General features: G+C 44.3%; 1 protein-coding gene across 1 annotated transcript in view; it reads left to right on the top strand.

Moving 5' to 3' along the window:
- SLC13A4 (solute carrier family 13 member 4) overlaps positions 1–18,739 on the top strand; it is a 41,718-nt gene extending 22,979 nt beyond the window's left edge. The window contains exons 7-16 of the mRNA XM_046669713.1: positions 390–467; positions 2,222–2,406; positions 5,962–6,081; positions 7,218–7,319; positions 8,709–8,810; positions 9,605–9,702; positions 9,910–10,034; positions 13,471–13,632; positions 14,868–15,005; positions 17,213–18,739. Of these exons, the coding sequence (XP_046525669.1) occupies positions 390–467; positions 2,222–2,406; positions 5,962–6,081; positions 7,218–7,319; positions 8,709–8,810; positions 9,605–9,702; positions 9,910–10,034; positions 13,471–13,632; positions 14,868–15,005; positions 17,213–17,350 (1,248 nt within the window). The 3' untranslated portion in view covers positions 17,351–18,739. The remainder of the gene's footprint in view (positions 1–389; positions 468–2,221; positions 2,407–5,961; positions 6,082–7,217; positions 7,320–8,708; positions 8,811–9,604; positions 9,703–9,909; positions 10,035–13,470; positions 13,633–14,867; positions 15,006–17,212) is intronic.
- Positions 18,740–22,093: the final 3,354 nt, after the last annotated feature.

Raw genomic sequence — 22,093 nt, 5'->3', positions numbered from 1 at the left:
AGTCCAAACAGATGGACTTTAATCAGTCCAAACTGTGGACGTTGTTATGGTGAGTTTTTTTTTTTCCATTTTCTTTGTGTTAAGGAAAAAATGGAGGATTCTTCATTAGCTAATAACATTCCAAAGTCAAGCTCTTCTATAAGGACAGAGCCATGTTCTGCCAAGTTTCAAAAGCCACTTCCAATGGGGTCCTTGACCCCAAACTGGACGGGAAGCTGTGAAATGGAGGCAGGCACAGTTGGGGTCGCTCACAACTGCACGCTTTCTCTGGCTTCTGGTCTTTGATTCCCTCCGTGCTGAGGTGTGGGGCGCCCCTGGGACGATTGGTGGTACTTCTTAAGCCCCACCACATCCTCTTCCTGATAGTGTGATGGTCTTTGTCCCGACAGAACCTGAACGGTGTGCCCACAATCACCAACCCCATCAAGACTGCACACCACCAGGGCAAGAAGCAGCTCCCATCCCAGGTAATGCTGTTGCACCTCCTGACCCTGTTTCCTACATGAAATGCCTTGAGCTTCCCAAGGGCCACTGGTCTTGAAGTTGTGAGGCCATCAGGCTAGTGAGCTGTCACCAGGAACTCTATCCACATACATGTCCAGGCTGCGTGTGCCATGGAGATAAAATGTCTAACTCGCTGTTGACTTCAGCAAGTCATTCTACCGTCTGAGCCCCAGTTTCTTCAAGCATAAAAGCTGAGGATTGGTCTAGATCAGAGGTATTCAGCTATTCCTTAAAAGTGCCTCAGGGACATTGCAAATATTTTGAGTACTCTGAGATTTTAAGGCAACTGCTTTGCTGTGCAAATAAGGATTTTCCTGGTACTATATCACTGAAATAAAATGCAGAAGTAAGATAGATGTTGAAGCTGTAAGGTATAAAATTGAAACTATCACTTATAACCCTTGATTTCAAATTTTTGTGATCATCAAAATAATCTCGATTATTTAACATCCATCATCATCATAAATCACTGCCACCTTTTATTAAACACTTATTATATGCCAAGCACTGTGCTAAGCATTTTCTCTCTAGTCTTGACTCAATGAGGTAGCAATTTTGAACTCCATTTCTACAGATGAGGCAGGGAGATGACATCACGTGCCCAAGGCCTCAGAACTAGTGAGAGGAGCCTCTCGATTCAAGTCCACATCTCCCTGACCATATGTATCTGCTTTCAGTTACAAAATAGATGTATGCCAATGAAACACTACATTTATGTTTTATATATTGGCGGTCCATGCAAAATTGCGTTAGAAGAAAAGACTGTAGAAAACCACTGGACCAGAGAATCTATGAAGTCTCTTCCAGTTCTGATAATTGATGAATCTTTCAGGAAGGTTTGGAAGGGTCCAGACTTACCTGGGCCCTCCTAGAAAGATGGGGCAGTGGTTCAGGGCTTTGAGAAATGTGGCAAGGTGGCCTCTTCCCCATGGTTTTCCTATGACCTGGCCTGCTGACATTTGGGCCAGACTGCTCCTAGTCTCATGAAGACTCAGTGAGGTGAGGCAGGCCTGGAGGGGCAGATGGCACTTGCTTCTTTAGTCCATACTTATGACCAGAGGTCAGCAGCCTCTGATCCTGAAAGGCCATCATCTGGACCAAGAAGAGCCTGCAAGGACCATGGCAAGGCTTACGTGCAAGGGGAAGGAAAGGCAATGGGCAAGAAGGAAGAAAAAGTGAGGAAGGAAGGGAGGACGTTTCCTTCCTACATTGACCCTCTTACCCAATGAAAGGTAGATTCCTTTTGTAATCCAAGCCTTATTTTTTACTCATCTCCCAATCAGGACTGTCATTTTAACTCCAGATAGAACAACCATCTTCTATTTGATCTTCAAACACAAAGTGGAGAAGAGCCAGTTTTACTGGAGTTCAAGCAAAAAACAGAACAATCTGTTAATATTAATAACAATAAAAATAATAATAGCTTACCATTTGTTAAATGCCAAGAAGTGTTCTAAATGCTTTACATATATTACTTTATTTACTCTTCACAAGAGTCTAGCAGAGAAAATAGGATTTTCTCTATTTTACACAAAAAGAAACTGCAGCTTGGTGGGGCCACCCAAGTTGGTGAATGGCAGAACTGGGGTTGGGACTTGTCTTTCTGACACCCAAGCTCAGAGCCTTGCCACTGCACCAGGGGGCCCCTGTTTTTCATGCTTTGAGTGCCAGACAGCTCAAGCTGTGTTGGAGAGACTCACTGATCTTCTTTTGGTAGGAAAAGCCACTAGTCCTGACCCCTGGGCCCAGGAACCGGGACCTCAACAGAAAGTACAAGTCCCAGCATGACCAAATGATCTGCAAGTGCCTTTCTCTGAGCATATCTTATGCTGCTACCATTGGGGGCCTGACTACCATCATTGGCACCTCCACCAGCCTCATTTTCTTGGAACACTTCAACAAGTAAGTAATTCACTCAGTCAGCAAGTATTTACTAACCACCCACTATGTGTCAGGCACAGGATCATGTGCTAAGGATACAGCAGAAAATGATAATAGAACAGTTTCCATACCAGAAGGAAAAGAGACGATGAAGTCATTACAGTTAAATGGGACTGGAAAGGGCAAGATTCTGCCAGGAGAGCCCTGCTAGGGGAGCTCACCCAGTCCAGAGGGAGGAAATGCCTTCCCGAAAAAACACTGATGAAAGTAGAGACCTGAAGTATGAGCTGAAGTAAAGTAGATGAAGGGAGATTTTTCAGACAAAGACAACAGTGAGCAGGAGGGCTCAGAGGCAAGAGAGTGGAGCACATAAGAGAAATGATAGAGGGAGGCGGGGACACAGACCACAAGGCCCACTAAGAAACTTGGACTTCACCTGAAAGGTCATGAGAAGCCTTTGAAGAATTTCAGGCACGGAGTGAGGTGATCAGACTTACAGTTTTGAAAACTCATTCTGGATTTAAAAAATGGAAAATAGTTTGGAAAGGAGAAGGCAGGCAGCAGGAAGACAATTTAGGACGCTGCTGCAGATGCCCAGCAGAGAGCTGATGGTGGCCTGGACAACAGTGGCAGTGGGGAGGAGGAATGGTCAGTTTTGAGAGAGATTCAGAGGTGGACTTGACTGGCCTTGGTAGAATGAGAAAAAGCCTGAGAGAGGGAAAGCCCAAGTCTGAGTCTCAGGCTCCTGGTTCGGCAACTGGGGGAAGAGTTGCCCTTGACCTAAATGAGGGGAAAGATGAGGAACTATTGACGTAGGGGTTGAGATGTCCAGTGGAAATACAGCTCTGAATGTCAAGAGAAATTTTTAGGCTGAAGGCATAGATTTGAAGTCAGTAGCCTGCACGGCTATCTTCATAGACATGCAATCTGTGCAGTCACACAGGGCCACCCTGCTCAGAAGGGCCCTACACTTGGCTTAATGCTGTGCTATCACCATCCAGAAATTCTTAATAGTTTTTGAACAAGAGGCCCCATCCTTGCATTTGCACTGGGCCCCACAAATTAGATGGTGTCAGTCCTGGTGGCATGCATGTGGAAATTGAAGCCACAAGAGTGAAGATCACTCAGGGAAAACATATAGAGTGAGTAGAGCAGGCAGCATAAAAATTAGGCTTGAACATTTAAAGTGCACTACCAAAGAGAGAATAATGTGGTATCAGACAAGAAAGAAGAAAATCTCCTGTCATTCTACCCAAGGGAGAAAGTGTTTCAAGGAGGAAGGAGTGGTCCACATTGTTTAAAGTTGCTGAATGATCAAGCAAAAATAAGGGGGAAAATGCGTCCATTAGATCTGGTGACTTAGAGGTTACTGGTGACCTAGGCAATAGCAATTTGATCAAGTGGTGGGAAAAGAAGCCACATTTCAGTGAGCTGAGGAGTAAGACAGAGGTGACGAAATGGAGAGTTGGCTGTGGAGGGAAGGAAAGATATGGGATGAGAATAAAGGGAGATAATAAAGGGTCAAGAAGTGGGTTTTAAGATGGGAGATATTTAAATGCTGATAGGGACATTCCAGATGAGAGAAAATTAAAGATTTGAGAGAGGAGATGATTGATAGAGTGATGTCGCTGAGAAAACAAGAAGGGATGAGATCCAGGCAGAGTGAAGAAATTAATCATGGACAAGAGGAGAAACACACCTTTCATTTTAGCAGGAAAGGGAAGGAAAGAAGGAAGGAAAAGGGAGGAAGGAGAGGAGGAGGGAGGATGAAGGCTCAATGAAGGTTTAAGACCTAATCCCCGGGACCTGAGCTTCAGAGACTTCTCACACCACGTTACTCTGAGTTTCTGCCTCTAATTTCTGGTTCATATTGTGATTGAACCAATTCATATTCCCTTAGTCTCCTTCTTGGGTCATGAAATGGTACATTTAGTCATAATTGTAACTTACCTGGACAATAGGGATTCTAGGAAAGGAAGGTAGGCTCACGGGATCCCCACTGGTCTGAAGGTACCACCATGGTGTTTTTCTTGGCATTGGCAAACAGACCACCCCCAAAGTTCACTTTGGCTGTGTTTCAAAAATCTACAAATTAGTTGTTACAGTCAGTATATATATTCTCACTTTTAAAAGTGCTATAAATGGTATTAGGCCCTCACATTTAATCCACAAAAGTCTATTTAATCTATTCTAAAAGTCCATTCCTTTTCCTGGGTCCAGGAGCAGGGCCTGGGCTTTTATGTACAGAGAAGAGATGATGCAACAGACTTTATGACTGTTAGCCCAGGGCAGCCCATAGTAAGTTACTGAATGATTTACGCCCCCGGGTGTCCTTCTAGCTCCAAAAGCCCTTCTTCCCAGTGCCCACTATCAGTGACCCACTCTGGCCTTTAGGGAGGGCACGAGCTGTTGTAACTTCTCCAAGAGGCATGTGTTAGTAAAGGCAAGTCCACAACCAGGGCACAGTGCAAAAGAGTGGATGTTCCTGTGATGATAAAGAAGATGAAACACTCTTGCATCTTGTCCTTCCATTGCATTCTCTCTGTAGGGGATCTTGCTCTTGGCCCTTCTTTTTCCAGGCAGTGCCTAGCGTGAAAAGAGGGGCACAGTCTCCTCCCACCTTAGAGGAGTTCTGTGCCCAGTCCCACAAGAAGGGCCCAAGGGAAAAGAAACACAGGTCTGGTCTAGGCTAAAGTCATGGCTCACATGTGGTCCATCTGGCTCCCCAGTAAACACCTGGGCTGGGGCGACAGCTCTGCCTGATGATGAATGAGGCGTCCTTTGAGCAACTTCCCTGGCACCCTAAGACAGAAGCGGATGTTGACAAAAGATGTGGAGATTCCAAGTCATGGTTCTCATATGGACACAGTCAATACCTGGAACCTTCATGAGGCTCTAGAGTTCAAAGTTCTCCAGAATTGGCACCTTTTTTCCTCCAGTCAAAACTCAAATTCCATGGGGCTGGCCCCGTGGCCAAGTGGTTAAGTTCCTGCGCTCCGCCGCAAGCGGCCCAGTGTTTCGTTGGTTTGAATCCTGGGCGCGGACATGGCACTGCTCATCAAACCACGCTGAGGTAGCGTCCCACATGCCACAACTAGAAGGACCCACAACGAAGAATATACAACTATGTACCGGGGGGCTTTGGGGAGAAAAAGGAAAAAATAAAATCTTTAAAAAAAACAAACTCAAATTCCTTCAGTGACTTTAGAAACAATGTATACCAGACTGCCCTCTCTATTGTCTATTGTCTTGAAAACCAGATGAGTAAACCTAACCGTCATCTTTACGTAAATTAAGAGCAAACAGACCCTGAGTGATTCTCCTGAGTGCAAACTATACACACTTCAATGATATTAGATGCCGTTTTTAGCTTACTTCATAATTCTTGGCTGGGTTGTGTACAGTTGCACCTATCAAATAAGTGAGTTCTAGATAATGTTTCACCATATTGTTATCACTGTCTCTACCGTTAGCTCTGCTGTATGTCTTCTTAAGGAGCATTTAGCTTTTTATCCCCAAAACACCACATGGAAATTCACCCTTTTCTAATCACTGACCTGGTTCTTTCCCCTTTAGCCAATATCCAGCTGCAGAGGTGGTCAACTTCGGCACCTGGTTCCTCTTCAGCTTTCCCATCTCCCTCATCATGCTGGTGGTCAGCTGGTTCTGGATGCACTGGCTGTTCCTGGGCTGCAAGTGAGTCCCAGGGCCCTGCCAGCAAGGCACTGAGGCTCCCCTGTCTGTCCAAGGCCATGACACAAGCCCTGGAGGGCACCACTCAAGGGGGAGCTGCTGAGTAACCATCGAGGATGCTCTGAAGAGAATGCAGTGGTCTGGACAGGGAGTTAGGCATTGTCTGTTCCAGACACTCCAAACCTACCTGGACTTCACTATAAGCTCTACAATGAAATGTTCTTAATTACAGCTAACTGCTTAGAGGAACTATCCGATTTATAAAAAGTCTGAATTGGAGAGTGTTTAATGTAGTTTCATTTCTCTGAAAGCATAGAATAATTTGAATTAACTTCTAAAGAAATATGACTTCAAGTAGAAGTTGCCTTAGGCTAAATTTTATAGACATGAGTGATTTATACTTAGTAATTGTATGGAATATGCTTATGTCCCTCAAAATAATGTTAGACATTCCTCTTGCACTATTATTTCTAATACTAATCTGCTTAGCAAGCCTTTTCTTCACAACCAATAACTACTCCAAAGTTGATCAGCTTCAGACACTCAAAGGGAAGACATATACAATGTTTTGCTGTTAGTCCATGGAACCCAACACTCCCATTGGTTAGGGAATGTTCTCTGAGCTGACTTTTTTTTCAATAACTCAGAAACTGTTGTCAATTCAATGATAGCTGGATATTTCTATACTTCCAGTGATACTAATAGAAACTCAACGCCCACTTTCACCCCAGATAATCCTTGTACCTAGACAGATAAACAAACACACACGTGTGTGTGCAACACACAAATATATAAACATCTATACCCATATGCCACATCACATTGATTCTCAATTATGTAAAAGACAAGTTTGTAGAAACAACCCCCCATAAATATACTTGCACAAGTCCGTAAGACGTAACTTCACATTGATATACCACAGGGATATGCCTGAAAAGCTAGGGGAGAGGGCAGATGAGAGGCTGTGTAACTTGGCAAATAAAAGTCGTATGATAGGTGGGGTTGGAGGGGCAGAGCTTGAGTGAAGAGAAGAAAAGTGCCCACAGCAAGCCAGTGGTTTAGTATTTGCCTAATGCCTGATCTCCTCTGGGCCTCAGAAGCGTGTTTTCTTTACTCTTTTGCTCATTCTCCCCTCTCAGTTTTAAAGAGACCTGCTCTCTGAGCAAGAAGAAGAAGACCAAAAGAGAAGAGTTGTCAGAGAAGAGGATCCAAGAGGAATATGAAAAGCTGGGAGCCATTAGGTAAAAATCAGCCATTCACCTCTCTCCTTCCCCAGGAGAGAAAGCAGGGCAGGGAGAGTGAGCACAGAAGCAGCTTTGTTCTCTAGAGTGCCTTCAGCTGTCCCACAACTATGATTCCAGGCATTTAGAGAAGCTATTTAATGCCAAAGTCCAGCTGGCTGATTCCAGATCAGCCTATTCCCTTTGCTATATTCCAAGTCCAAGGTATAGCCATGGCATGGGGCTAGAATGTCACAGATGAGGCAGCTGGAGAAAGAACAATGCAGGTCAGCACAGCCACCCTCTTGGGACAGGCTGAATGCTCTCTAAAGTCAGCACTCCCCACATTGCTGACAATGGGCCACCGCAGGGTCCAGTGGCCACTCCTAGGGAGCCGGGCACTTTGTACTGCATTTAGAGCATCAGGCAGCATCATATAAGACTTGAAGACAGAGTGTCCGAGAAATCACTCACCAACCCTCAGCCACAACCATCAGCTTTCCCACAGCGACCCAGCATCCTATATTAGGGCTGTTTCTCTTTTTATGGCAATTGGCATGTACAACTTTGGGTAATAGGATTCAGGTATAAGCTGTATTTTTTAAAACTTTAATTTATAAAAGGAATACATGTTCACTGTAGAACATTAAGAAAATACAGGAAAATATAAAGAAAAAATTAAAATTGAGTTGTATTCCTAGCATCCCAGTGTTAACAACTAACAAGATGTACGTTTCCTTCCATGCTTTTTTGTGCAAAATTGTATGTATTTTTGGTAAAATTCAGTCCATACTGAACACGGTTTTATATCTTGCCTTTTTTCACTTAATATTATACTGTCATTATGTTCCCTGGTCCTTAATTCTGCTGTGGAAACATGATTATTAGATGCATCTCATATTAATATATAGTTATACCAAAATGTATTAATCTTATGGAATATCATTGGATATGTAGGGTTGTTTCTACTTTTTAATGTTTAATTTTTTAATAGGTAATGTTTCAATATGCATTGCTGGTAATTTTCTTAGATGAAAGGAATGACTGAATGTAAGGCTTGTGATGTGTATCGTCAAATTACCTCAAAAAGGTTGTAGCAATTCCTACCCCCACCAGCAGTGTTTGAGGGGCTCATTTCACCGCATTCCCCCTGCAGGCTATATTTTATTTTATAAATGTATGGTGATGTGTTATCGCTCCCTTCCCACCTAAATTTCTCTGGTGAACATGGTTAGTGTCGCATTTTCTGGCATCATCTCAGCCCTCTTCCCACTTCACAGTCGTCCATTCAGGGGGGTGCAACAGTTAACCAGTGTTGGAGCTCTGAACACAGGAGTATCCCGAGCAAAGTGAAAACATTAACAAAAATTCCCCAGTTCCTGGAACGGGTCTTTCTGTGTCATTCTATAGCTACCCTGAAATGGTGACTGGCTTTTTCTTCATCCTGATGACCGTGCTGTGGTTTACCCGGGAGCCTGGCTTTGTTCCCGGCTGGGATTCTTTCTTTGAAAAGTAAGTGATACTGTCTCCTCCTTAAGAACAACCCCCTCACCCAAACTCTTCAGGCAGTTCCCACTGGTTTCCCCTCCTAGACTCTTAGGGGCAGTCAGGAACCTGGGAAGCACTTTGTTCCCTGGAAAGTCCCCTTTTTTAAGGGAAGCTGCAGTGTGGAGTCAGGAAGAAAAACAGTCTTTGGAGTCTGAGTCTGGGGTTGGCATCTGGTGCTGCACTTACCAGCCATGTGACCTTGGTCCGGTTCCTTAAGCTCTTGGAACCTCAGTTAACTCACAGGTTGTTATGAAAGTTAAAGGAGAAAATGTCTATAAAGTAAAATAACAACTGTAAAGAGACTGGCTGTGGATTGGTGAGGCCAGCGGAGAGAGAGGCAGACACAGCCTCCTGTACCTCCCCTGCGTATTCCCCCGAGGGCCAGGCTCAAGCTCCCACAAGCACCCTCAGCACCAGGTTCCCATTTGAGAAAAGACACATGGAGATGTGACCCTCACAGGAAAGAGGGCTCATCCTTTTCTGTTCTCTTTTATCTAAGTGACTCCTGATCCCTCCTTCTAATGGGCCCATAAATTCATACTAAGACATCTAGCCTAGCCAGGCCCTGGCTCTGACATTAACCATTGCCCATTAAAACCACAGTTGGATAGCATGGCAGCAATGGCAAGAAGTAAGGCTGATGTCCTCTCTAGACTAGGTCCTAAAAAGAGGCACTGTGTTCAGACTGTCCTGAGACCTCGTGTTACCCCTGAGGCTTCCCAAACCCTCTCCTCCAGCTCTGCTTGTCTCTCTGCTAGGAAAGGCTACCGCACCGATGCCACGGTCTCTGTCTTCCTTGGCTTTCTCCTCTTCCTGATTCCTGCGAAGAAGCCTTGCTTTGGGAAAAAGAATAATGGTGAGAAGAGGTCAAGGGAAGAAGTTGAGGCTGACTGTAGTCAAACACCAAGTCGGAATTTTCAGAAGGAGCCTGACCAAGGCCCTTCTGATTCCCCCCCAAATAGCAGAGCTGCCTCCCAAATTATCCAGATCATCAGTTAGGCCCCCATCTCCACAAATCCCACCCATCAGGGTTTATGGGGCTGTACCTCTGTCTGTGATCCAGGGGAGAACCAGCAGCCCTCACTGGGGACGGAGCCCATCATCACGTGGAAGGACTTCCAGAAGACCATGCCCTGGGAGATCGTCATTCTGGTGGGAGGAGGCTATGCTCTGGCTTCTGGCAGCAAGGTAACCCTTGAATTCTGTTCTTATTGGGCCAGATATGTTTCCAGCAGCTTTACCTAGCAAGTCATTATGGTTCTGGGAGAGAAGATTCAAAGGATGTGAGGGAGAGGGGAATGTTCACCCAGGTCACTGGGAAGGGAAGCAGTACAGCCAGGAACAGGTACCCTGTCCCACCCTCAGCTTCTAAGCTAACGCTGTTGGGAATAGAGAATTTCAGATCAGCTGTGCCACGGAGTCATGGCACACGGGCATTCACATCTCATTTACAGGCCCACACTGCCCTAAGCAGAAGGTTTATCGGATTTGCAGCCATCTTCTTCTGGGGATTTAACAGTAGGGATAGGTGATAGAAGATAGTGTCTGTAAGGGCCCAGAGATGCCCCAAGTGACACAGCAAATTGTCCCTCAGTCAGTCCATAAGCATATACTGAGCACCTTTGGAGAATCTATGCTAAAGCTGATGTAAATACTTCTTGATTTCCTGATTGGGAGGATTTGAAGTGAAATATTTTAAGGGGGCCTGGTAGGAGATAGTTGAATTTCTTAACGTGTTAGCCCTTCTTGAAATAGAGAATGACCCTAAGAATGAATCAGGTTAAGGTTCCCACTTGTTTCTCCCTCCACCTTCTCTATATACATTACCCCATTCTAATCTTGGCTCTAAACTTTGATTGCCCCTTCAGTGAGGGCCTAAATGCTATCTGCACCATTAATAAAAAGGTCATGGGGGCCGGCTCCGTGGCCGAGTGGTTAAGTTCGTGCGCTCCGCTGCGGCGGCCCAGGGTTCGGATCCTGGGCGCGGACATGGCACTGCTCATCAGGCCACGTTGAGGCGGCGTCCCACATCCCACAACTAGAAGGACCAGCAACTAAGACATACAACTGTGTACAGGGGGTTTGGGGAGATAAAGCAGGAAAAAAAAAAAGGTCACAGAATCCTACACATGGAAGGAACCTTGGAGGACACTGAGTCCCATCTCCTACCCAATGTGAGATTTCCCTCCATGATGCTCCTGGCTTGAACACCACCAGTGACAGAGACTCCCTGAGCCGGAAACAAAGAATAGTTGTTCTTTACTTTCAGCTTGGGTCTTCTGAATGTCTTCCACCATTGGCTCTTGCTCTGTTCTCTGGAACCCTGTCTTAGGTCTTAGTTACTAAAATAATAAAGACTCATTAGATCCCCTCAGGTGATTTTTTTCCAAGTAAAACTCCCTAGTTCCTTTAACCATTCCTCATAGAAGTAGTGACCCCTTACCATGCCGGTCTCTCTCCTCAGGACTCACTAGTTTGCCTTTGGCCGTATTCAAATATGGCCCAGAGGCGGTCAGTTTACTGCAAGCAAAGTAGTTCTATTACCCAGGCCCCATCTCTCACCTCTGATCTAAGCACTATCAGGATTTTTATGGAAGCTTTTACAAGGCTTCATTGGCATTCACGTCAACATTTATGTTGAAATTGCAGTCAACTAAAACCCTTCATTCTTTTAATTGTTAGCAACTAATAAACCGCAAGTCCTAAAACTAATCCTGTATATGTGCTGGAAGTATTTCTAATTCCAGATTCAGGATATCATATTTATCTTTACTGAATTTCAGTTGTTAGTTTTGGCCCCTAAGTCTAGCCTAGAAAGATCTTTTTTTTTAACCAAAATTGTGCGTGTATTACAGACAGTATAGTTGATCTTTCTGTAAAACCTGCTGACTCTACTAATTTTAATAATATAATTCAGGTATAATATATGTGATTCCTACTGAGTTTGAAATAATTTCAGAGTCTTAACATTAGTGAGGAAAAATCAATGTAAAATGTTTTCATATCAAGGTTTTAAAAAATTAAGACTTCCTTTGTTGTATTTCTTTCTAACTTTGCAGTCTAATTTATCAATTTATAAAACAGTTCTACTGAAAAATACTGTCATTAAATTATTTTACTTTGAATATTATTTGGATAACATGATAAATAAAATTCCATTTCTTTATAAAATGTAATTTTTCGACTCAGCTAATTGTTCTTCCTCCCTGGTCTTTGTCCAATGAGCAAGGTGTAACGTGTTACAAGAGATAACAATTACGGAGTCCCTGTAGGCCTTGAGGTTTTGTACCAACCGTTAATTGATATAGTCCCCACGTACTGGATTTGCAGCTCTCAAGTTGAGAGAAAAAAGAAAGAGTGCTCCAAGGTAAAAATGGATACAACAGAGAGAATTCTGAAGGCCTTTGGTCATAGTTGTCTATTAGGTGGCCAGGGTGCTGTGGAGGTCAAATGAGCTTTTGATGGATTTAGAAAAGAGGAGAAAAGGTACCCTGCTGGCAATGTAGGGAGGCTGTCTTTAATAGTAAAACATGAGTAGGACTTACAGCTTGAGGAATCATAAAATGTCTGACCTTGCTTTCTCCCCTTCTCACCATTTCTTTATTACAGTTGCTGTCTCTAAGGTAAATAGGAAAAGGTAGAGCATGTCAACCATAGAAGGGAGAGGCAGGAGGGCAGGAAAATGCATACAGCAACCTGGAGTTTTGAGTACAAAAACTCAATGGTGCCCTTCATTTTTTAGGGGAGGGGCAGAGCCCTCACACTGCACAGATGAACAGCTTCCAGCCAACTGAATTATTCAATTCTAACATTATTCTAATGTTGCTAACGGAAAAGGTTCAAGATTAGCAATATGCCTTCACATATTGTGTTGCAAAAAGCACTAGCAGATTGTAGATCCTGATGTCAGCCATGATGGGATTTGAAACTAAAACAGATTGGGGCTGAGTGACTACGCTTACGGGCCAGCGATGCAGCCAGCACCTTCCCCACTAAACAGGGATAGACTTATAACCCCTCTCTCTTTCATGACTCGGGAAAACTTCTAATGTTCAGCCCTGCCCACTCATCCCCTCAAAACCACTAGAAAGGTTACCATCCAAAGATGTTGTGAACTTTCCCCCTTTCTTGGGTGATAAAATAAGAGAAATTGATTTTGAAAGCACAATTAAGGACCACGCTTGGTAGTCTGGGTAAAGGGCACTGTTGATTGGATGCACAGAGTGAGGGTGTCAGGGGCTGGAGAAAGAGTAATGAGATTGAAGTTGAGGGCCTGACGGCCCCACAGATCTCCAATCCCTGCCAAGCCATCACGGCAAAGTCCTGAGAAGAATCATGGTAGTTAGCATGGGTGGCTCTCCATGCCCTGTGAGACTGACCAGGAAACCTAAGACTGAATGTTGTACACTCATAAAAAAGAATCTTCCAGGCTACAAAAGCGTTCTAATCATATCAATCAGGAATGCTGCTGGGTCCAGTCTGCCTGAAAATAGGGAGGCAAATTAGATGACTCCTGGTGGTCCCTTCCAGTCCCCCAGCATCCCTGACCTTCAGGAGTCTAAGAATTCCAGTGTAATGTGCTTGTTCTCCTTTCTTCTAACTGTATCACCTTGTCTTCCTGCAGAGCTCAGGCCTTTCCACATGGATTGGGCACCAGATGTTGTCCCTGAGCAGCCTCCCACCATGGGCTGTCACCCTGCTGGCATGCATTCTCGTGTCCATTGTCACAGAGTTTGTGAGCAACCCAGCCACCATCACCATCTTCTTGCCCATCCTGTGCAGCCTGGTAAGTAGAACAGGGCTCCCAGATGTCCAGATGGGCTGCCCCATGGGCCTGAGGTGGCAGAGAACAGTTCCATGGCTGTACTCTCTCCTCTGGTCACTGCCACGGCCTTCAGTGATTGGTGTTCAAGTCATAGTTTTTAAAATGAAGCTTTTCAAATAGCAACGGAGAAGTAAAATAGATAAATTAATAAATCAGAGCAAGAGTTCTGGAAACCCTTTCCAAAACACTAGGATTAGTTTAGGGGCAGCCCTGAGTGAAAATAAGAGAATAGACAAAATAACCTTAAAACCCTAGGATTCCAATTCCCCACAATCCTTATCAACCTTTCTCTCCTGAGATAAGATCTAACAGTAGACCCAGAAAACTACAGAAAGTGGGGGCAAAAATGCTCCCAGAAATACACATAGCTATGAAGACCAAGGCTAAGCTCTAACTATCATCACCACTTCCACCCAATTTCTCTGTCCAGGAGGTTTGGAGAATTGTGAGCAAGGCCAGCCTCATTCCACGGTCTCAGAACTATTTCTCATTAATGGAACAGGGGAGCGGAGCAACTGCCAGATCTTAGGCTGGCTAAGCAGCTCCAAAGGGAATGCACCAGACACAACACTGCAAGCGTCCCATTCTTTGAGGTGGGACCTGTGAAATGACCCTCCCCAGCAAAATACAACCTCCTCCTCTTTCTAACACCAAACTGCCCTCTAGCCTTACTCTTTGCTGATTGCTCAGATGTCCCCCTCCAACTTCTCCTTTCCATCATGTTGTTTGTATGAGCATGGGAGTGCACTTAGTTAAAACCCAGCAACACTGAGGGCAAGACCATGGTTTCAAATGCCATACAAAGCAAGCATCTTAGCTAGAAAAAAAATCCTTAGTTCTGCACCCCAAGGGTGAGGTATCCCTACTTCAATCAAAGAAGCTTACTCATGAGATTTGAGTTTGAAGAAATAATTTCTCAACTAAATAAAATTAGATCAGCACCCAGAATTGAAACATCCCTTCTAGGAAGTAACTCTTAACCCATGTGTCCATGGGAAGTGAGTGAGCAGCATGAGCCCATTGGGTTGGCCAGCACTGCATGCCCTTGAGAGCAGTGATTTAACTACCCTAGCACATGGTGTCTGGCCAAGGTTAGCCAACACCAAGCCATCACTTAAAGCATGTTTGTGATAAGAACAGGAAATGCCAAGGCTAATGTCAAAGCTAATGTTTCTGTGAATTCTCTCTTCTCCTAGTCCGAAACGCTGCACATTAATCCACTCTACACCCTGATCCCAGTCACCATGTGCATCTCCTTTGCAGTGATGCTGCCTGTGGGCAATCCCCCCAACGCCATCGTCTTCAGCTATGGGCACTGCCAGATCAAAGATATGGTGAGTCATGGGTGCCCTCTTCCTGCCAGGCCCAGCTGTCATGAGGACAGGGATGACTGGCTCCACAGCCTTCTCCTAAAGTTTATTATTTTATAGCAGTATCCTTGGTTCGTTGAAACACTCAATCTGGTGTGGCAGAAAGAATGGTACTGGTAAAAGGTTTTTGGTTGGTCTATAAGCGCCAAGAATAGCAATAATGTGCTCTCCCCAACCCTTATCTGGTAGAAAGTGGGTACATGGACAGAAAGAGCTGGAACAGACACAGGATGTGGCCTAGTTCCAGGGGGGGTGAGCTTACACAAGTCTTTGCCTCAGTTTCTCCACTGGACCAGTGGGGATATTCATTCAGAGTTGCCGGTTTATTCATAGAAGGTGAAGTATGAGAAAGTGTAGGAACCTAGGGTGACAGGCATTTTGTGAGAACAGGGTGCTTCTGTTCAGCTCTCTCCCCAGGCAAGAAGCCCCTGAAGCAACAATGCAAAATGAAGCATCCACAGCTCATTCCTTACTTTCCAGCTGGGCTCACAAAAGATGGCTGTGAGGAGACATCTTGCTGCTGATTTTAGTGTTGGGCATATCCACCCTCCACTCCTTAACCTATACTCACAGCTATGCTTAATATCCAGGGCTGCTGGGGTGGGGGAAGGATGAAAAAAACTAACACAAACTACTGGGGCCCAACTGTCTGAAAATAGGGCCCATTCACCCTTGCTGAGGGTCTTACACATTTTTTTTTTCACTAGAGTCCAAACTCGTTATCAGCTGCTCTGTAAGTATCAAATGGAGGAAAGGAAGAAAGAGCTATAGGGAGTCTCAAATATTCAGGTCCTTTCTACCATTCAAACTGCTCAGCCAAGTCATCTGTAATACTCCAGGGAAGGGCGGCCACAGCCACTCCTCTCTCCCCCTCATATCGTACTGCACAACCCTCAGCCTGCTCAAACTGAGCTCTGCCCCAACTCTCTTGCCCCCCACTTCCTCTGCTGTGTGCCCCCACCATTCACCCTCAGCCTTCTACCCTGGAAGCAAGTGATCAGAAGCAGCAATTTTCAAAGGTACCGATGACAAGAAGTGAGCCAGCTCTGGGTTCTATTCCCAGCCTAGGCACTGATCTGAGACTTCAATTTCCTCATCTGCTAAATGAGGAGGTTCACACTAGATGCCCTATGTGGTCCTCTTCCACTCTAAGAAAGCTTAATTTAGCTCTTTTAGAACCTGTCCCCTCTCACCTGTGAGGAAACATGGACGGTTCTCCATGCCAAAAGGCCCAGGGGGCCAGGATGATTAATAAGTCAAGGGCTCAGGCCAGAAAGCAGAGAGGCAACACATGTAGTCATTTGCTTGGAAGAATTTCCTAGCATTCACTTCTCCCTTGCAACTTGCCCAACTGAATCCCAACTAGTGGACTTGTTTTTGCTACACACTGTATGCTTGGTTTCTCCTTGGTAGGATGCAAGCCATCCTTACTGTAGATTTTTCCATCTGGCCCTGGCCTGTTATCCGTCATCCCTCACATCCCCCCTCAGCCTGGGAGTGTCAATGCCATGGCAGAAATTAAGGGGTCAGAGTCGCTGAGGTGACATTCTCTCAGAAGAAGGAGGCAAAGCTAGCACACTGTGTCACCTTCCCGTGGAAGGGCTGAGCAGAGGCAGCTGACCTCTTTCCACGGGTTAACCCAAGGTACACTACTTCCGTGAGCGCTTCTTTGGGAAAAAAGAAAATGTAACAGTGGCAAAGGCTTCATAGAATACAGCCCCTCCTACAAGTCCCCCATATGTGTCAGCACCTTAAAGGTTGAGGCATTCCTGCTTTAAAGAGATTTGGTTAATTTTTTTAACACATTTCCCTATCACGTAGCTGCAGCACCCTTTTTCACTGTAACTCACATTCCGAGATGTGGTCTTCCAATTATATACCTTCTAGGCCTCCACTACATAGTGGGAATGCTGCAAGTAGAGGTGGAGGCTAATAGCCCTCTCCCAGCCCCAAACGTTCCCTGCCTTTTCCATCCTTCCACAATCCTGTGCTACCCTACGAGGCAACACTAGAGCACCCCAGGCAGTGACTGGAACAAATGAGGGCCACGTGGGTGGGTTGTGATCACATCAGGGGCAAGGCTTAGCTGGGGGGCATGGATAGGGAGCCCTTGGGGATCTGTGCTGCTGCCTGCTCAGAGTGACTAGGGTGTGCTGGTTTGTGTCCTGCAGGTGAAAGCTGGCCTGGGAGTCAATGTCATTGGCCTGGTGATAGTGATGGTGGCCATCAATACATGGGGAATTAGCCTCTTCCACCTGGATACTTATCCAGCCTGGGCTAAGGTTAGTAACATCACTGATCAGGCCTAACTCAAGTGGGCAAACAGCCCAATCAAAGGAGCTGCCAGCACCCAGCAGAATCTGACCAACAGGCCAAGAAAACCGCCAGGAGCACACAACCCCCACCAGAAGATTCCATCGTCTACCACCAAAAGTGAAGCGCAGGAAGCCTCCAACAACCAAAAACACATGCTTGGATGTGTCTTCTTCTCTGCCCTCCATCCTTAGTACCAGAGCTCCAGAAAGCATGCACTCTTTCTCACTTCCTTGTATCTAGTCTCTCCAATCAATTCTTTCTGATGACAGGATGTCTCAGTTGCCCCTCAGAGGCTAAGCCTCACAAACTGGCTATCCTCACTAGGTTTTATGTTGTTCTTAACTTCATCCCTTTTTAGGAGTTGAAGGAGAAATCCAAACAATCCTACCTATGCACAGAGAGTGAAACCAGTGACATCTTTCAGGGGAAAAATCTCACCCAGAACTTGAGACCTAATGCCAGCTACTCTCTCTTAAGTGTTTCTATCCTAAGTTCTCTCCACAAAAAGGTAATTCTTAGTAGGTGCTCTTTGCGGCAGTCAGTACTCTTTTATCACTATCACTATCTCATTCCCTTTTAAGCGTCTCTTCTCAATGGCTTCTCTTTACCTTGGCACCAAATTCCTGTAACGAAATAGTGTTCTCTTTAGAAGAGGCTGGTGCTGTTCTTTTTGTGAAAGGAAAAGGAAGCAGAGAGAGAGGACACGTTGGGATTAGTGTCTCTCTCTTCACTCATCACTAACCATCAATACTGCTGCATTGGTTCAGTGCTGAGAGGGAGAAAAAACTTTCGTATCTGTCTTGTTAAGGAGGCCAAAACGATAATTAAACCACAGCACTATTAATGATATTTGGCTGGCTTTCTTCTGGATGTAATGAGTAGTTCATTCCTGAGAGGACACGTACAGAAGAGTCCAACACATCAGTCACTTTCTACATGCTGACGAGCCCCTCGAGGGAAGGGGAGATGTCTTATTTCTCTTAAAGCCCCCAGCAACTTATGCAATACAGTAAACTGTAACTGCTCAGTAAGCGGTTCCCTTGAGAAGAATCACTTTGGAATGAAGGCCTCCTTCTTCCTCCTGAAGACCATGCCATTTTCTCCATGACAGACTCCTTGCTCTCTGACTGGATATAGCTCTCTATCCCCCCAGTTTTCGAGCATTACATATTTCCGATTTCTACCATCAGTTACTTGCTAAACACATCTTATGGGAAAAGGAGCACCCCATAGTCATTATACTGTTTTAATTATTTTAAGTTACTACTGACAGCATGTGCAGTTTTCCCACAGCAATAACTGATCAATAAAAATCACTCCCTTAGTTGATCAAGTACCTGTGAGTTGTAAAGTTTCTTTTGTGCCAGTTAACACTTGCACACTCCCACCTCAGCATGTGACTGACCAGGTTTAACCAGGAATATTACTGCTTCTGCCCTGTCAACTGGCTTAGGCCAGATTATTCGACCACTAGAAAAGCGAAGACCTACTGAGCCCAAATGAAATACCAATATTAGGTACACAACAGCTGGTTTGATTAAGCCAGCATCTATACGGTTATTTTGCTTTAAAATGTTCAGAAGGGTCGGGATGTTACTCCTATTGTCGGGGTAGCCAAATGGTTAAATGTCTGTCCTGCTACAGAACTTAGACATTAAGCTCTGAGTCAGACAATACGACAAAGGTGCAGATAATAAGATTCTGGGAGTATAAATAAGTAAAAAGAGAAAGAAAAGTTGACTTTGAATTAAGCTGACTCAGAATTATTGGCCACTGTTCAGCTACTTGAGAAGCTGACTCACTCCTCAAGGGAAAGCGGTGCAGCTCCCCACCACAGTTGCTGCCAGGCGCTCCAAGTGGCTAATGCACTCAACCGGCCGATTGAGAAAGAGCATCTATTTCGGTCTGGTCTACTGACCACTCTAAACAGCAGGACTGTTCTTTCCCAAAACCTGAGATTCAGGCCTTTCATTGCTCATTCCAATGACAGGAAATGTCAGCTATGAGTAACAACTCCTTGTCACCTAAAATCACCCCACGGTTGGACAATAACTAATAGCTCTCCTTAGTAGTCTTGTGTCTCTTGCAAATTTATGACTTGATTTTTATCTGCTAAGATCATTAACACGTTACGGATGGAAAAGCTGAAAATGATCATCTTATACTGGCTGGTTTGACAGACGAGGAAACTACGAAATAAAGACACTTAGTTGCATCTTATTCTCAAGTCAATTATAAATCAAATTTGCTTAGTCAAAGCTGCCTCTGAAATCCCTTTAAGTCACTCATGAAGTACCCGGTATACAATCTTTCATATTAGCATTTACGTGGCCCAAAGACTCATGTGCCATCTTTTAATAAACAAAAAATAGCTAGTTTTCTCTTCAATGTCAGAATAGATCCCTCTTTCTTCAGCTGAACACCAAATAAAGTAGTTGGCTTCACATTTAGGGATCATGTTTGAAAAGGTTTAAACACTAGAATCATTTTCAGTATAACAAGATTGCAGGAACCATGAGTACACAAAGGGAACAGAGACCACCCGTGAGCACAGGTGGCTGGTTCTGGGGCTGTCCTCACTGAATCCATGCTGAGCACAATGGCCCACACTATTTAGATGGCCCCTTTTCTTGTCCCAATCCTGGACAACTGTACATGTAAGAATGATGCAACCACACTGCACCTTTCATAAGGTCTTACCGCAGAGACAACGATTCGAGCAGGCTTAGGACTCAGGTTTTGCAACGCCCTGCCCTGAGTACCTCCCACAAAACCTCACTGTTCTGGTCTTGTTTCTTTCCCAGTGCCTTGTAAAACATGCCATCCATTAGATCTTCAGTACTTGACTAAATAAGCTGCATCTAGATTTAGGAAAGGTATAAACTGAACATTTGAAAATCTAAGTGTCTGTCACAAACTCCCTATTGAGACCAGGCAAGGTCTCAAAAATACTTTCCCTTCACCACCTTGTTCCTTTCCACAAGGCAAGGCCCTAATGGTCAGTAGGGAAAAAAGAACTCATTCATCTGCATAAGGAATGGAAATACTACGTGCAAAGTCCAAGATGAGAAGTTTCAGAATAGCCCCATTTACTACAGTACAGTATACAGTGTTCCTTCAGGAGAAATAACAGAAAAAGCATTAAAAATGTGGGAAACTTCAGCAGAAAAACAAACACCAGCATAGTATCTAGGGAGTAAACTGCTTAGTGGAAATGAAAACATGGGGCATGTGGACATATGCTCTATGAACCCCTAAGTATAGACAACAGGATAAATCACACATCTTAACTTTCTCTAAAGTCACACAAATGAAAATTGAATAAATGAGTTAGAAAAAAGGAAATAAAATTGTTCCTCTAAATCAGAAGCAAGTAACTGCTTAATTGCATAAAACACCAAATTAGAAGTCAAAAGACATCAACTGGTAACTTCAACTCATAAAATACAGCCCCATTTGGTGATTTTAAGCTTGTTTTGGGTTTTCTCTCCCTTTGTTTTTTTGTTTGGGAGGGGGACAGTTTAAAGATAAGCTTTCAAGTTCCTTTATTAAGTTCCCTACATCAAGTGAAGTCTTATTTTTCACATGCGAGTAACCTTCAGTAGTATTTTATGTAATCCTCCTTTTACAGCCAGGTGTGCAAAAAAGTTCTTAAATCATATCAATAGGAGTTTTCAAACATTTTTTAAAGGAAAAAAAACCCAAATGTCTTGCAGTGGTTCTTCCCATCCCTCAAGTGATTTGTGAGGTAAGTGTCCTTACAAAGCCCCCAGGGAACTTTCAGTGTCAGGATAATGATCACAACCCCTACCCGCATTACGAACTTGAAACTACACCCTACAATCTACGATGTTCTGGGTTCCTCCAACATTTATCTCAGTGAAGATAACCTTGCCTGAGAACTCTGAGCTCCCTGTCACTGCTGCAAGAACCTAAAACTATGAGAGGGTATCTGAATGGTGACCACTAAGTCAGCCTGTATTCACTGTGTAGCAGTTTACACGGTGAAGGTGAATGCAAAGACTGATTTGCTAGATGGCTCCCGCTGGTAGAAATGATCCTATCAGCAAGGTTGAGTGTCACCCTTGAGGGAAGCCCTAAATTCAAATGAGCTTTGTTTACAAGATATAATACATAGAGACGTAATCTTATAACATCCAAGTGAACTTCATCCCTAAAGCAACCACTCTGGGAGATCACATACACAAATAACAATCCTACCATGGCTGATAACAAGGAATCCCTCTGTGGAAACAGATGTCTAAGCCTGGAGCATTTTGAACACCCTCAAGGATGGTAAGCCTTATCCTTTAATGCTGTAGTTCATTCTCATAACAATTCAGTCATGCAAGATCAAACCTTGTGAGCCAGGTAGTATGATCAAGGTGGATACTATAGATTTTCAACAACCAAGAGAGAGACCACAGAATGATGACAAATTTTGCATGGTTCATACCCTGGTTCCAAAAGTAACTGCAGAAAAACAAAAGTATTCTGACCAAAAGCAGCATGATTGGACTAATATCTACTATTTATTGGACAATTTGCAAAGCACTGTGCAACACATCACATACATTATCTTAACTGCATCTCATGGAAGCCCTATGAGGTAGGTATTGCATCCACATCTTACAGAGAATACAAAAGTTTCAGAAAAATAAGCTGCTTTTCTATGATCACACTGCTAGAGAGAAGCCAAACCATACTATGATCTTAATCTATCTCACACCCAGGAT

The sequence above is a fragment of the Equus quagga genome, chromosome 8 (assembly GCF_021613505.1).
Source record: "Equus quagga isolate Etosha38 chromosome 8, UCLA_HA_Equagga_1.0, whole genome shotgun sequence".
In the NCBI taxonomy this organism is placed as follows: domain Eukaryota; kingdom Metazoa; phylum Chordata; class Mammalia; order Perissodactyla; family Equidae; genus Equus; species Equus quagga.
This window is presented reverse-complemented; position numbering and strand designations above follow the sequence as displayed.